General features: G+C 43.8%; 1 protein-coding gene across 1 annotated transcript in view; it reads left to right on the top strand.

Annotated features, from left to right (window-relative positions):
• LOC128099731 (uncharacterized) overlaps window positions 1-10647 on the top strand; it is a 68863-nt gene extending 58216 nt beyond the window's left edge. The window contains exons 3-4 of the mRNA XM_052721555.1: window positions 2761-2875; window positions 9564-10647. Coding sequence (XP_052577515.1) covers window positions 2761-2875; window positions 9564-9640 — 192 coding nt within the window. The 3' untranslated portion in view covers window positions 9641-10647. The remainder of the gene's footprint in view (window positions 1-2760; window positions 2876-9563) is intronic.
• Window positions 10648-12714: the final 2067 nt, after the last annotated feature.

Below are 12714 nucleotides of genomic sequence, written 5' to 3'. Positions count from 1 at the left end.
TAAAGAAATTACTCTATAAAAGTCAAGTTTTAGGACACTGTCATGGGCTGCAGGAAACAATTTTGAAATTTCAATAGCAATGCCATGCACTATATTGCCAGGGGAGTTTAGGATAAAGTGTGGCTAGAATCAAGTCGGTTTGTGTGGTGGCAACCACCACTTCTTGGCTTCTGGGAGACAGGAGTTGTGTTAGCTGTTTTTTATTGCTGTGATAAAATATCATGACTAAATACATCTTCTGGAAGAGTTTATTTTGTCTTATAATCCCTGAGGGATAAGAGTTCACCATGGTGGGGAAGCAGGGTAGCAAGCTATAGGCCTGGCTGCAGGATTACAAAGCGGAGAACTCACGTCTTCAGACACAAACATGAGGCAGAAAGGGAACTGGAAGTGGGGTGAGGCTTTAAACTCTCAAAGCCTGCCCCTGGTGACATACTTCCTCTAGCAAGGCTGTACCTTCCTATATATGACCTCTCCAAGCAGCACCACCAGTTGGGGACCAACGGTTAAATGCTTGAGCCTATATGGAGATTTCTTTATTCACACCAGCACAGGAGTTTTAAATAGAATTGTCGAAGTCATCCCTTGAGGAAAGCAGATTGGATTCATTAAGATCTTCGCATTATCCAAAGACTGTTTGTCTGGCTTCTGAATAAGTTGGGCTCATGTCAATTGGTCTCCTTTACCATCCTTCTTCTAGAAGTACCAAGCACAGTTGTCATCTGGAATTACATCTTAGTTATTTCCCCAGGCAAGTGGTTATTTTCAAGTCTGTAACAATCCTAGAAGGTGCGTGGTTTTTGCTGACTGAAGATTTACTTTCTCCAGCGCAGGACTGTTTTACAGCAGAGGAACTTAAATCGAGTTGTTCTTCTCTGGATGCAAATGTCCCAAAGTCAAACATATAATCTAAATCAGTAGTTTGGTCCTGCCTTTGTAATTTTTTTTCAGCTGTTGCTATTCTATAGTCCCAAGTGAGGTATTACACAGTTTAAAAGCAAAGGTCAATATACTCCCTTTGTGCTCTTTTGGGACAACAGTAGAAGAAATGACAGAAGACGAGTGATTAATCACCGCAGGAGTGATATCTATGAGGTGGTCCCAATCTGAGCACCTTAGGCTCCCCGGGGTCCCAGAGAGCAGTGATGGGGCGGGAGGAGAGGAGACCTATGTGCTCTTTCCAGGCTTCAAAACAGACTAAACCCAGCAGTGCCTATTTACCAGGGATGACATGCTCCGGCTAATTAAACCAAAACATCGGGTTTCTTTGCTTGGGGGCTAGAATTATATCAACTCAGTATAGAAACACCAGTTACCCCATGCTGACTGGAAGCTCTGATTGGCAGTCTTTGATTAATAAAACATGAGAAAGTGAATTCGTTATCAGCTAATAAATGTATTTTGTTCGATAGAAAGTGTTTCAAAGCATGGTCTTTGTGGAGTGAGGAAAAATAAGATGTTCCCTTTGGGTGGAAACAGTGAGAGGGGTGTTCTTACTAGATGAGAAGATTAAGGAGGGCAGAGAGCAAAGGAGGCTGCGTGGGGAGCCGAGAAGTTGAGACTTCCTGAGGAGGGTCTGGGAGAGAGATGGACAGGATTGATGTATTCAGTGGCTCTCAGAGAGTGGCCTGCAGCAACAGCACCAGCTCCTTATGGGAACTTGCTAGATAGAAACACAGACTCCCAGGCTTTGCCTACCGAGGTAGCCACTCTGGAGACAAGGCGCAGCCATCTGGATTGTAAGAAGCTTTGGAGGGGGCTCTCATACTCACACAGATTTCTACCTTTGTCTCCCCCAAGTCTGAGATGCTAACATAAAAGTCGCTAAATCTTAGACCACCTGGTCAGTTGAAGGTCTAAGAGAGAAGAGGAGGTTGCTGTGGTAAGTGCTTTCTTCCCCAAGCTCCCCTCTGCTGACATTCTCCACTCCAACTGGTCTTTAAAAAGAAACACCCAAGTCTTCCTCTGTCTGAATGGTTTTGAACAATGAGAACAGATTTCATTCAATTTCAGAGGTTGCTCAGTCGGCAACAGAATTGAACCTGAGTGTGATCATGTTTCTCTCTCCTCACATTTATTTTTACAGATGCCCTTTTTCCCCAAGTGATACTAGTTTTCAATTTATAGGGATGGCATAAAGTATTCCTTTTGAAAACTTTATTTGTGCCACTCAGCTTATGGGAAAGAGGTAAATGGGCTGAGGAGACAACTTAGCTGGTAAAGTCACTTGCTACACAAGCCTGATGACCAAGTTTGACCCCAAGAACCCATGTTAATGTGGAAGGAGAGACCCACTTCAGGAAGTTGTCCTCTGACATCCATGCACATGACATGGTACAAGCACATTCAAACACATGTTGTACACACACAATAATAATAAGTACAATATGAAAAAGATAAAGAATTGATCAGAAGTTTGTGGGAATTAGAAATACAAGGTGTGACATGAATGATTAAAATTTGTAAGGAATATTGAAGATAACTAATGTTTGTATGTGCATGTATATGTGTATATGTGTGTGCATGTGTCTACATGTGTTTATACATACATGTGTGACTGTATGTGTGTATTTCCATGTGTGTGTGTATGTGCCCATGCATATGTGTCTATGTGTGTGTATACACACATGTGTGTCTGTGTATTTCCATGTGTATGGCGTGTGCTTGCGTGTGTATTTGGTATTGATGTTCGACTGAGTAGATCTGTTCATCTTTCCTTTTTTCTCTTTTTCTTTCTTTCTTTCTTTTTTTTTTTTTAAGAAAAGACTGCAGAAACATTTGACTGCAGCAAGCATCAGGACAAGGAAGGAAGATTCCCACACATGCCAAAGTACTCCAGTGGCAACCTACAACCTACTTGTGGGAGCAAAACTCGGTACGACAGAATCTTACACAGAGCACTTTGCCAGAACTTTGTGGTCCTCCTTTTCCTTTGGTACAAAGCTGCTGAGATGTAATGATATCTGGAACACAGGCTTTGTGCTATCTTGACAAAAACCAGGAAGCATCCCTGGGGAGGTGGCGATTAACAGCATGTTCCCAGCCACACACACTCAGATGGATGCTTCATTTGCTCACTCTACCTGGAGTCAGGGAGTGCCAGAATGAACTGGTACATGCACACACATAGATATGCTTTAGATTGTTGTGGGAATTCGATCCATTCAGCCAATTACACTGGATCCCCCCCCCCCCCCCCCCCGTTTTTTAAGTTATGGGTAGGATCTGATTGAAATAATGGAGAGACATCCTTTAAGGCAGGGCCTGTCTAACTTTTTAAAACTCAGTATAGAAAACACAGTTTAGAATGCATGTGCACACACACACACACACACACACACACACACATACAAACACACACACACAAAACATACATACACTTGCACATGCACACACACATACAAACACACACAAAACACACACACACACATATGCACACACTTGCACATGCACATACACTTTCCTACCTTAACAAGGCTTCATTCAGCTGTCTTTATCCTTTAGAGTTTTGACTTTACTCTAATTCATAAAAATGGATTCCCCAGGGGTTGGGGATTTAGCTCAGTGGTAGAGCGCTTGCCTAGCAAGCACAAGGCCCTGGGTTTGGACCTCAGCTCCAGAAAAAAAAAATGGATTTCCCAACCCACTGGTGGTCTCAACTGTTTGGAAAGCTTCACTCTGATGCATAGATTCTAAGTTATTGTGCATAATGTTTGCTTGCAAGCTGGTTAAAATTCAAATTACTACATTCTGGAAATTTTTTCTCCCTATTTCCCTCCCTGGGGATACCAGTTTGGTGTTGTGGGGGTATGGCTTGAATCTGCAAGTTTTGATGGGTCACTTAGAGGATGTTCATGTAGGCAGAGCTTGACCACATTTTGAGAAATACTATTTAAAAGGAAACTTAGGATGAAGGGGTGGCTCAGGGGATAAAGCACTTGCTGTGCAAGCATGAGGATTGGGGTTCAAATCCCCCAAACTTATGTAAATGCTGGGTGGGCATGCCATCTGCCTATAGTTCTAGCTTCCAAAGGCAGACAGGGACTCCCAGAGCAAGCTGTCTCATAAGACTAGCCACATTGTGAGCTCTGGTTTGACTGAGATCCTGCCTCAAGGATTAAGGAGAAAGAGTGATGGAGGATGGTTCCTGATTTCAATCTTGGGCTTTTCACATACATACATGTGCAAAAATCCACATACAAAATACACATCATACGCATCATACACACATATGGAAAATGAGAAAAGGGGAAAAAAGAAGCCACAATAAACTACTGAAATGTTAATGTGAAAAACCATGAATCATTGTCCAAATTTGGAAGTTCCTTCATTACTTGCTGGATCAAGTTCAGATGCAGAATGGCAGTCAGTGCTCCTCACTGCACAGTCCCTGCTGAGCTGCTCAGGTGTGCCCACAGCTTAGGCTGTAGTTCCAGTCTCACCGCCCTCCTTTTGTCCTGTTGTGTATAAGAAGGCCATGTTAATCCCTTTATTATTCACATGGTGGATGCTTTTGTGTGGATTTGTGTTCTGGCAGCATGCCAGAATAGGTCCCCTTACTGACCTTCCTGCTGCAAGCAGCTAAGCATGCTGACTCGTATTTAACAGCCACGTTCAGGAGCTGGAGAGATGTCTCAGCAGTTAAGAACACTTGCTGCTCAAGCACAAAGGCCCACGTTTGGACCCAAGCACCTGTGTAACAAGCCTGTAACCCTAGCACTGGGTATAGGGGCAGGAGCATTGCTGGGCCTTGATAGCTGCCAGCCTAGCTGGAAAAAAAAAAAAAAAAAGGGAGCTCCAGATTCAGGAGAGACTCTGCCTCCCAGGAATAGGTGGCGAGCTATGGAGGAAGATGCCGGACTCCCTCCTTTGTCCTCTGCATGTGCACATATGTGTATGTATGCATCTCTCTCTATCTCATGTACAAAACAACCAAAACACTACCTCCATTAAAAAAAAAATACACATGAGCCAGGTGGTGGTGGCACATGCCTTTAATCCTGGCACTCAAGAGGCAGAGGCAAGTGGATCTCTGAGTTCAAGACCAGCCTAGTTTACAGAATGAGTTCCAGGACAGCCAGGGCTACACAGAGAAACCCTGTCTCAAAAAGCCAAGATAGATAAATAGATGATAGATAGACAGACAGACAGATAGATAGACAGACAGACTGATAGACAAACAGATGATAGATAAATACACGTGAGCCAGCAAATTAAGGAGTCCTCCTAAGTAAAAAACTAAGAAAAGTAAAGCTGTCTTTTGCCTTTTAGACACTTTCTGAACTTAGTGAGTTTTGACCTTTGAGTTTTTATGGCTCCAAATCTTAAACTCTGCTCAAGGGAAGGATCTAATATAACCTATCTTATAGTTTTGATCTCAAATGGTCATGGTTTGGGGCAAAGGTGATTTACTGTAAGGGTGAATGAGAATCCTCTCTGCGGAAAATTATTGCCTATCTTAAACAGTTAGGCTAGATGGAGGTCCCCCGCAAAGAAATCTTTGAGAATTAGAATTGTAACCACAGGTCAAATCTCTTGATGACCCAAGGAAGACATGAATTCATGCATGTTAGATGGGCAGTAATCCAAGGGAGCACAACAAAACCAACTTCACTGGACTCCTCCAGGCTTACAGGAGTTTGTTATGACAGAAGTTTAAGAAATGTTAGCTCATTGGCTTTTCGGTGTCCACCTATGGTGGGACACTTTGCGCAGCCTTGATGCAGGGGGAGGGGCTTGGATCTACCTCAACTGAATGTACCAGGCTCTGCTGACTCCCCATGGGAGACCTTACCTTCTTGTAGGAGGGAATGGGGGGGTATGAGGGAAGGCTGGGGGGTGGGAGGAGGGAAGAGAGGGGGTTCTGAAGTTGGTATGTAAAATGAATAGAAAATTTCTTAATTAAAAAAAAAAGAACTGTTAGCTCATGATGAGAAAGAATAATAATACATAAAAAAGCAAGACAATAGGAGTGTTGGGGCAGCAGACTGAGACTCACAGAGATGACAAATCGTAGACTCATCAGTCGCAGAATATAGGAAATAAAGTTGGAAGTAAAGACACTTTGAAAATGACAAGGTAGATTTTAGAAAAAGAATTTCTAGAAATGAAATATAGATTCAACAGTTAATTAGACGTAGTCAAGGAGACAGTTGGTAACTTGGGTGAAATTCTGAAAAAATTAGAATATAAGGCAGAGAGACAAAGAGATAGAAAGCAAAAAAGAGAGTTTGGGAGATGTGGAAGACAGAATGAAAGGATCTAATTAACATGTATATAAATAGTGGCTGAGAATTTTTCAATATTGACGAAAAATATCTTTCTACACACTCAGAAAACCCAGTGAGTCTCACATAAGAGAAACAACAACAACAAAAATGCATACCTGTACATATTACAAGTGAAACTGAAGAACAGGGCAAGACAGAAGACCTTTAAAGAATGGTGACAACCACTCCCCTCGGCCACCCCCACACCTTTGTCTTTGTGTCAGCAATAGTAGAAACAATTAAAAATCTTAAATGTGCCAAGAGAAAAGAAATCTCTTGGGATTGGCTACGCAGTAAAATATTTTTCAAAAAAAAATGGAGGAAATGAAAGTATTTACAGGTGAAGCCTGAGAGAGTTCATAACTAGTGAAATTCTGATTTAAAAAAAAGGTTTGTGTGTGTGTGTGTATGTATGTGTATGTATGTGTGTGAGTGTGTATTTGTGTGTGTGTGTGTGTGTGTGTGCACATGCCCATGGTGGCCAGAAGAGGGCATTGACCCCCCTGAAGCTGTAGTTTCAGATGGTTGTGCCTGATACATATATTCTCAGTGGTGCTGAGAATCACACTACTGTCCTCTTGTAGTTGAAATGCTAAATGGTCTTATTAATGAAAAAAACCCAGAGCCAGATATCGGGGTTAAAACTTGAGAGATCAGAGGACTAGGAAAAGCCACAGCCAACCTCACCTCACCAACTCCGCAGCTTCCAAAGAGACCTACTTCCTGTATACCCATGCCTATATGCCTTTCTGGTCTGCCAACTCACTTCCTGTCCTGGCCCAGCTACATTGCTTCCTCTTCCTGCCTAACTCTGTCACTTCCTGTCTGTCTGTACAGACCTCCAGACCTTTATGGTTAGTGCTGGGATTAAAGATATGTACCACCATGCCTGGCTTTGTTCCCAGTGTGGCCTTGAACTCACAGAGAGCCAGACAGATCTCTGCCTTCCAAGTGGTAGGATTAAAGGCGTGTGCTACCATTGCCTGACCTCTATGTTTACTTTAGTGGCTGGCTTTTTCCCTCTGATCCTCAGATAAACTTTACTGGGGGACACAGATAAGTGGAAAACCAGCAAGTGCTCTTGACTGCTGAATCACTTTTCCAGTTTCCATAGCAGTGAAATTCTGGACCTTATGTAGAAGGAGAGTCCACAGTGGAAGGCATGAGGACCAAAGAAAGTATCAGTACATGAACAGAGAAAACAACCTTTAGAAGGCAATACCTGTGTCTTGAGTTGTTGAAAAAATAAGAACTTAAAGATATGAAAACAATAATTTGGAATTTGGAAGAGGAAGTGTTGTGGAAAATTTGATCAAACTGTGAAACTCTGAGACTGTGTTAATAAAATTAACCTTGGCTCAGGGGGCAGAGCCAGAGACTATTTGACAGGAACTAGCCATAAAGAATACAGAGGGGCCAGGAGTATGGATAGAGAGATGCACAGGGAAGAGTAGAGATGTGTAGTCTTCTTGGTTTGGGACCAGTGGAGAGACGCTTCTATTGCTGGATCTCCGGCCAAAAAGGGTCAGGTGGTTACTTCTCAGCTTCTCTGAGCTAGCAAGTTTTCACCCCAATATCTGACTGCCTAGTCTTTTTTGGTTTTTCGAGACAGGGTTTCTCTGTGTAGCTTTGCGCCTTTCCTGGAACTCACTCTGTAGACCAGGCTGGCCTCGAACTCACAGAGATCCGCCTGCCTCTGCTCCCGAGTGCTGGGATTAAAGGCGTGCGCCACCACCGCCCCTGCCTAGTCTTTATTGGTAAATGGAATGGTAGAGACTTAGTTAAAACTACATTTGGCAGCCTTGGCTGAGCTGGTGCACTGGGACCAGAAATCCTGGTCTGTGGGGAGTGCTGACTGTAGTTAAAATATCAGTATACCAGTAGATTCAGGTGCAGCTGCTAAGCTGACAGAAAAGCAACAAGGAAATAATCAAAACTTATAGTTTTAATTTAATAAGAACATATAGTCTTAATGTCTTAATTTTTTATTTTTGTGGATTTTAATATTATTTATTTTTGAGACAGGGTCTCATATAGCCTAGGCTAAGCTTGAGCTCACTATGTAGCCAAGGATGGCCCTGAATTCCCTATTCTGTTTCCACCTCCTCAGTGCTAGAGTAGCAAGTTTTTGTTTTTGTTTTTGTTTCTGTTTTTTTTTTTTTTTCCCGAGAAAGGGTTTCTCTGTGTAACTTTGGATCCTGTCCCAGAATTCGCTCTGTAGACCAGGCTGACCTCAAACTCACAGAGATCCGCCTGCCTCTGCCTCCCAAGTGCTAGGATTAAAGGCGTGCGCCACCACACCCAGTGAGTAACAAGTTTGTACCACCATATCCAGTTAATCTTTTCTTTTCTTTTGAGGTGGAAGATAACTAAGATGCTGATCCATTTTTTTTTAACGGATCCATTTTGAATATCACACACACACACACACACACACACACACACGTAATATTGTTCTGTGTGGGACTGGGAAAAGAGGGAAGAAGTCCCTTCCTATCCATCACTAGGCTTATGGCTGAGCCCTCCAAAAGAGACCGATTCTACCAAGAACAAGAGCATACAAACTTACTTAATAGAAGTGTTATCTGACACAAGAGTCTTGAGAAATAAGACCCAGGAGACCGCTAACCCTGTGTGTTTTAGGCTTAGGTTTGAAGAACAGAGGAAAATAAGAATTGCAGTCTATGAGGTCAGCTGAGGGATGACTCACTCAGGCTCAGAGGGACATGATCTGAGGTGAGGTGGGAAGTGAGCCAGGCCTGTCCCTTAACTTCTCGGGGCCTCTGCACCCTCAGAGAAAAAGATGTTCCTTTAGTTCCAGTTGTAGGGAATATGAAATATACCTCTCAAGGGAGGCTGTCTTCAGAAGAAGGCAAGAATTCTTTCTCACACACTGCACTGGGGTTAACTACACTCATTCTGCTGTGTTCTAGGACACTAGAGCTTATGTCTCGTATCTCTGTCTTTTGATTATGTCCCATTATTTAACTTTTCTCTCTCCCTCTTCCTCTGCCAGCCCCTGGTTTATCTCTGCTCTACCTACATTTTTCTTTCCTTTATTGTTTATTACTGGTGATGAACCCAGAACCTTGAGAGTGTTAGGTGAGCTCTCTACCACTGAGCTGCATTCCCTGCCTGACCTCAGTTCTACTCTCAGACTTCTAGGAGACCAAATTCTTTTTAGCTTTCAGTATGAGTGAGAACATGGCATTTGTGCTTCTGTGTTTGGCTTACTGAACTTAACAATAGCGTTCTCCAGGCTCATCATGTTAATGGCAGATGTTCATTTCTTAGGTCTGAATAATATTCCATCTGTGCTGATGTCCGAGGCTCCTGTTACCATCAAAGGCCATGCAGACGCCTTAGATTGAGGGCTATGTTGGTGTCTGAGGCCACACTGCTGCTGGGGCCTGTGCCGATCTGAGTGGCCTGCACTGCCACCTGGGGCAGTGGTAACATCCAGACCCAGCTGCTGCTGAGGACCATGTCTGGGTCCATGGTCCTACCACAGCTGGGGTCTGTGCTGAAGTCCAGGTCCCATATTTCCACCAAAGGTCACATAAAAGCCCAGGGTTGGGGCTGAAACCTGAGGCCTCAGTGGTGTCTGGTGGCCATTTCTTTTACCCAGAACCAGGATGACGTCCTGGCCCAAGCTGATAACCGAGGGCCATGTCTGGGTCTGTGGTCCAGCTGCAGCTGGGGTCTGTGTTCATGTCTGTGGCCCGTGTCACCTCAGGAGGTCTTAGGAACCATGCAAGATGAAATCAGAGGGCCATGCTGAGCAGGCCTTGCCCTTCGCTGGCCCTGGGAAAGCTGGCCTAGACTCTTGCTGGACACTACCACAAAAGAGCTGGTCCCTGCACTCCGGAGAGATGGCCCACCCCTCACCACAGGTGAGGGTGAACTGACCCTGAGGACATGGACCTAGGGGAGCTGACTCCACCCACTTGCCTGAGGTGGGTGGCCCCAGTGGCCCGGACTGACCAGCTTGGCTTCCACCCAGGCCTGCAGTCGGGCTTTGGGTTGGCCCACCCTAGCATCTACCCCATCCAAGACTTGCTGAAGCTTGTGAAGGGACTGGTCCTGTGGAACAATACCCACAGATCTCCGTGACTCGAAGCAGCCAAGGGATACCCCAGAGAAGTTCCGGTGAGGATCCAGAGATGATGGTGTACCAGAAACCAGAGGCCTTGAACCAGACCAGTGACTCATTCAATGAACAGTTGCCAGTAAAGCTGATTGGACAAAAGGGTAGACAGTGTGAGGCCCTCAGTGCTACCAGGACTAATGATGAGGTGTTGGAGAGGCCAGAAAGAAAGGGAAGCAGGAGGTTTGTTGTTGTTGTTGTTGTTTTGTCTTTGTTTGTTTGCTTGCTTACTTTGTTTTGTTTTCTTTTTTAAGGGGGCACAGCGGGGATGAGAGGAGGACATGGGGAGACCAGGAGGTGAGCAGAATTGGGGTGCATGATGTGAAACTCCCAAAGAATCAATTAAAAAGTTAAAAAAAAATATTCCTTGTGCAGTGTATTCCATTTTCCTCACTCTCTGTCTGTTCATGGACACCTAGGTTGAGTCCCTCTCCTGGCTTTTGTGGATAGCAGTGGAATAGATAAAAGTGGAAGTGTACTCTCTTGGACATCCCAATTTCCTTTCTTCTGGAAGTACACACTGCAGTGGAAGTCCTGGATGATACCACAGTTCCATTTTACTGAGACTTGAACCCAGGTTTCACGTATGGTAAGCTCTCTCCCACAAGCTCCCTTGCAGCTCCTGTTATTAGGGTTTTTTCCCTCCACACTATTTTCCCTCATGGCTGTACACTTCTGCCAGCCACCCATGAGCTCCCCTTTCTCTGCATCCTCACCAGCGTTTGTGTTTGCCTTTGGTAATGGCCGTTCTTTCTGGGGTAAGATGATGGTTTTGATTTGCCTTTCCTTCAGGCTCCACTCATAGCCCATTCTGCCTGAGAAATTGTTATGTCACCCTGAATACATAGATTTATAAAATGGGTAAAAGAATCAAACATTTATAGATCATGAAGAAGTCTGTTTTAGAATAATTCTTTGGTGTGTCGCATCTCACCATTTATTAAAGATGAAAGCAAATTTGCATACTAATGAGATGATGTGCTTATTTTTACATAAGGAATTAGATCTTGGCTGAGTATTTGATGCTGCAGGACGAAGGGCATCTTCAACAGTCTTCAGAGTTGATTGATGTTTTGATTTTATAATCATCAATGCTGAGAACACAGCTTTGCTGAGATGCATAGTACAAAACGGCACAACCATGCTTAAGGACGTTTAGTTTTTGTTAGAAATTCTGTCCTAATCCCAAAATAAAATTGACTGAACCATTTTTTTAATGGAGCTTGAGACAGAAATTCAAACTAACTTTTAAAATCAAGTAATCTAGCTGGGCATGGTGGTGCATGCTTTTAATCCCAGTGACTCAAGAGGCAGAGACAGACAGATTTCTTCCAGTTTGAGTTCAGCCTGGTTCATGGGGGCAAGTTCTAGGTCATCCAGGGCAACACAGTGAGACCCTCTCTCAAAAAACCAAAACGAGCTGGGTGGTGGTGGCGCACACCTTTAATTCCAGCACTTGGGAGGCAGAGGCAGGCAGATCTTTTTGAGTTCAAGGCCTACAGAGCGAGATCCAGGACATGGGCACCAAAACTACACAGAGAAACCCTGTCTCAAAAACAAAAACAAAAAACAAAAAAACCCCACCAAGACAAAAGTAAAGAAATAAAGCCAAACATTCTAGCAATACAATACAGAAATAAATAATTTGATATTTAGGTGTTTCGGATGGCATTCACGGTAGTCACATGGTGCGAAGGCGCGCATGACATGAAGAGCCATGCTGTGTTCAGAACCACAGATCAGCCATAGTGCAACCTGGACAAGAACTTCTGGAAACCTCGGTTCCTTGTATGTTTGATTTTGAATTAACTGTGTTTGTCATGTGTTTAGGAAACTTTTACTATTGGCAAAAATTTCATGACCTCACATTTAGTTACATGACCTCTGTATTTCACTGTATTGGCTTTTATAAAACCTTAGTTAATTGTATTTTGTGTGTATGTAAATGTAACCAAGTGTATATCTGTACACCACATGCATGCAGGAACATGCACTGGTCAGAAGAAGGTGTCAGATCCCCTGGAACTAGAGTTACAGGTGATTGTGAGCTGCCATGTCAGTGATGGGAACCAAATCCTGGTCCTCTGTAAGAGCAGTAAGCATTTTAAGTGCTGAGCGATCTTTCTAGCCCCCACTGTATAGGCTTTTGTTAAAGTTGTTCCTACAGCAGAAACCAGAAGTAGCACCAGACCGTGGCGCTGTCATCCTATTATCTGTCCCCAGGGGACTGATTTTAGTTACCCCTTCCCCCATCAAATATGTGGGTACTCAAACCCTTCAAAGTGAATGGCATGGTAT

This window comes from Peromyscus californicus, unplaced genomic scaffold, assembly GCF_007827085.1.
Source record: "Peromyscus californicus insignis strain IS unplaced genomic scaffold, ASM782708v3 Scaffold_6__1_contigs__length_162567912, whole genome shotgun sequence".
Lineage (NCBI taxonomy): Eukaryota > Metazoa > Chordata > Mammalia > Rodentia > Cricetidae > Peromyscus > Peromyscus californicus.
Note: the sequence above shows the minus strand (reverse complement) of the source record. Positions and strands in the feature narration are given on the sequence as shown.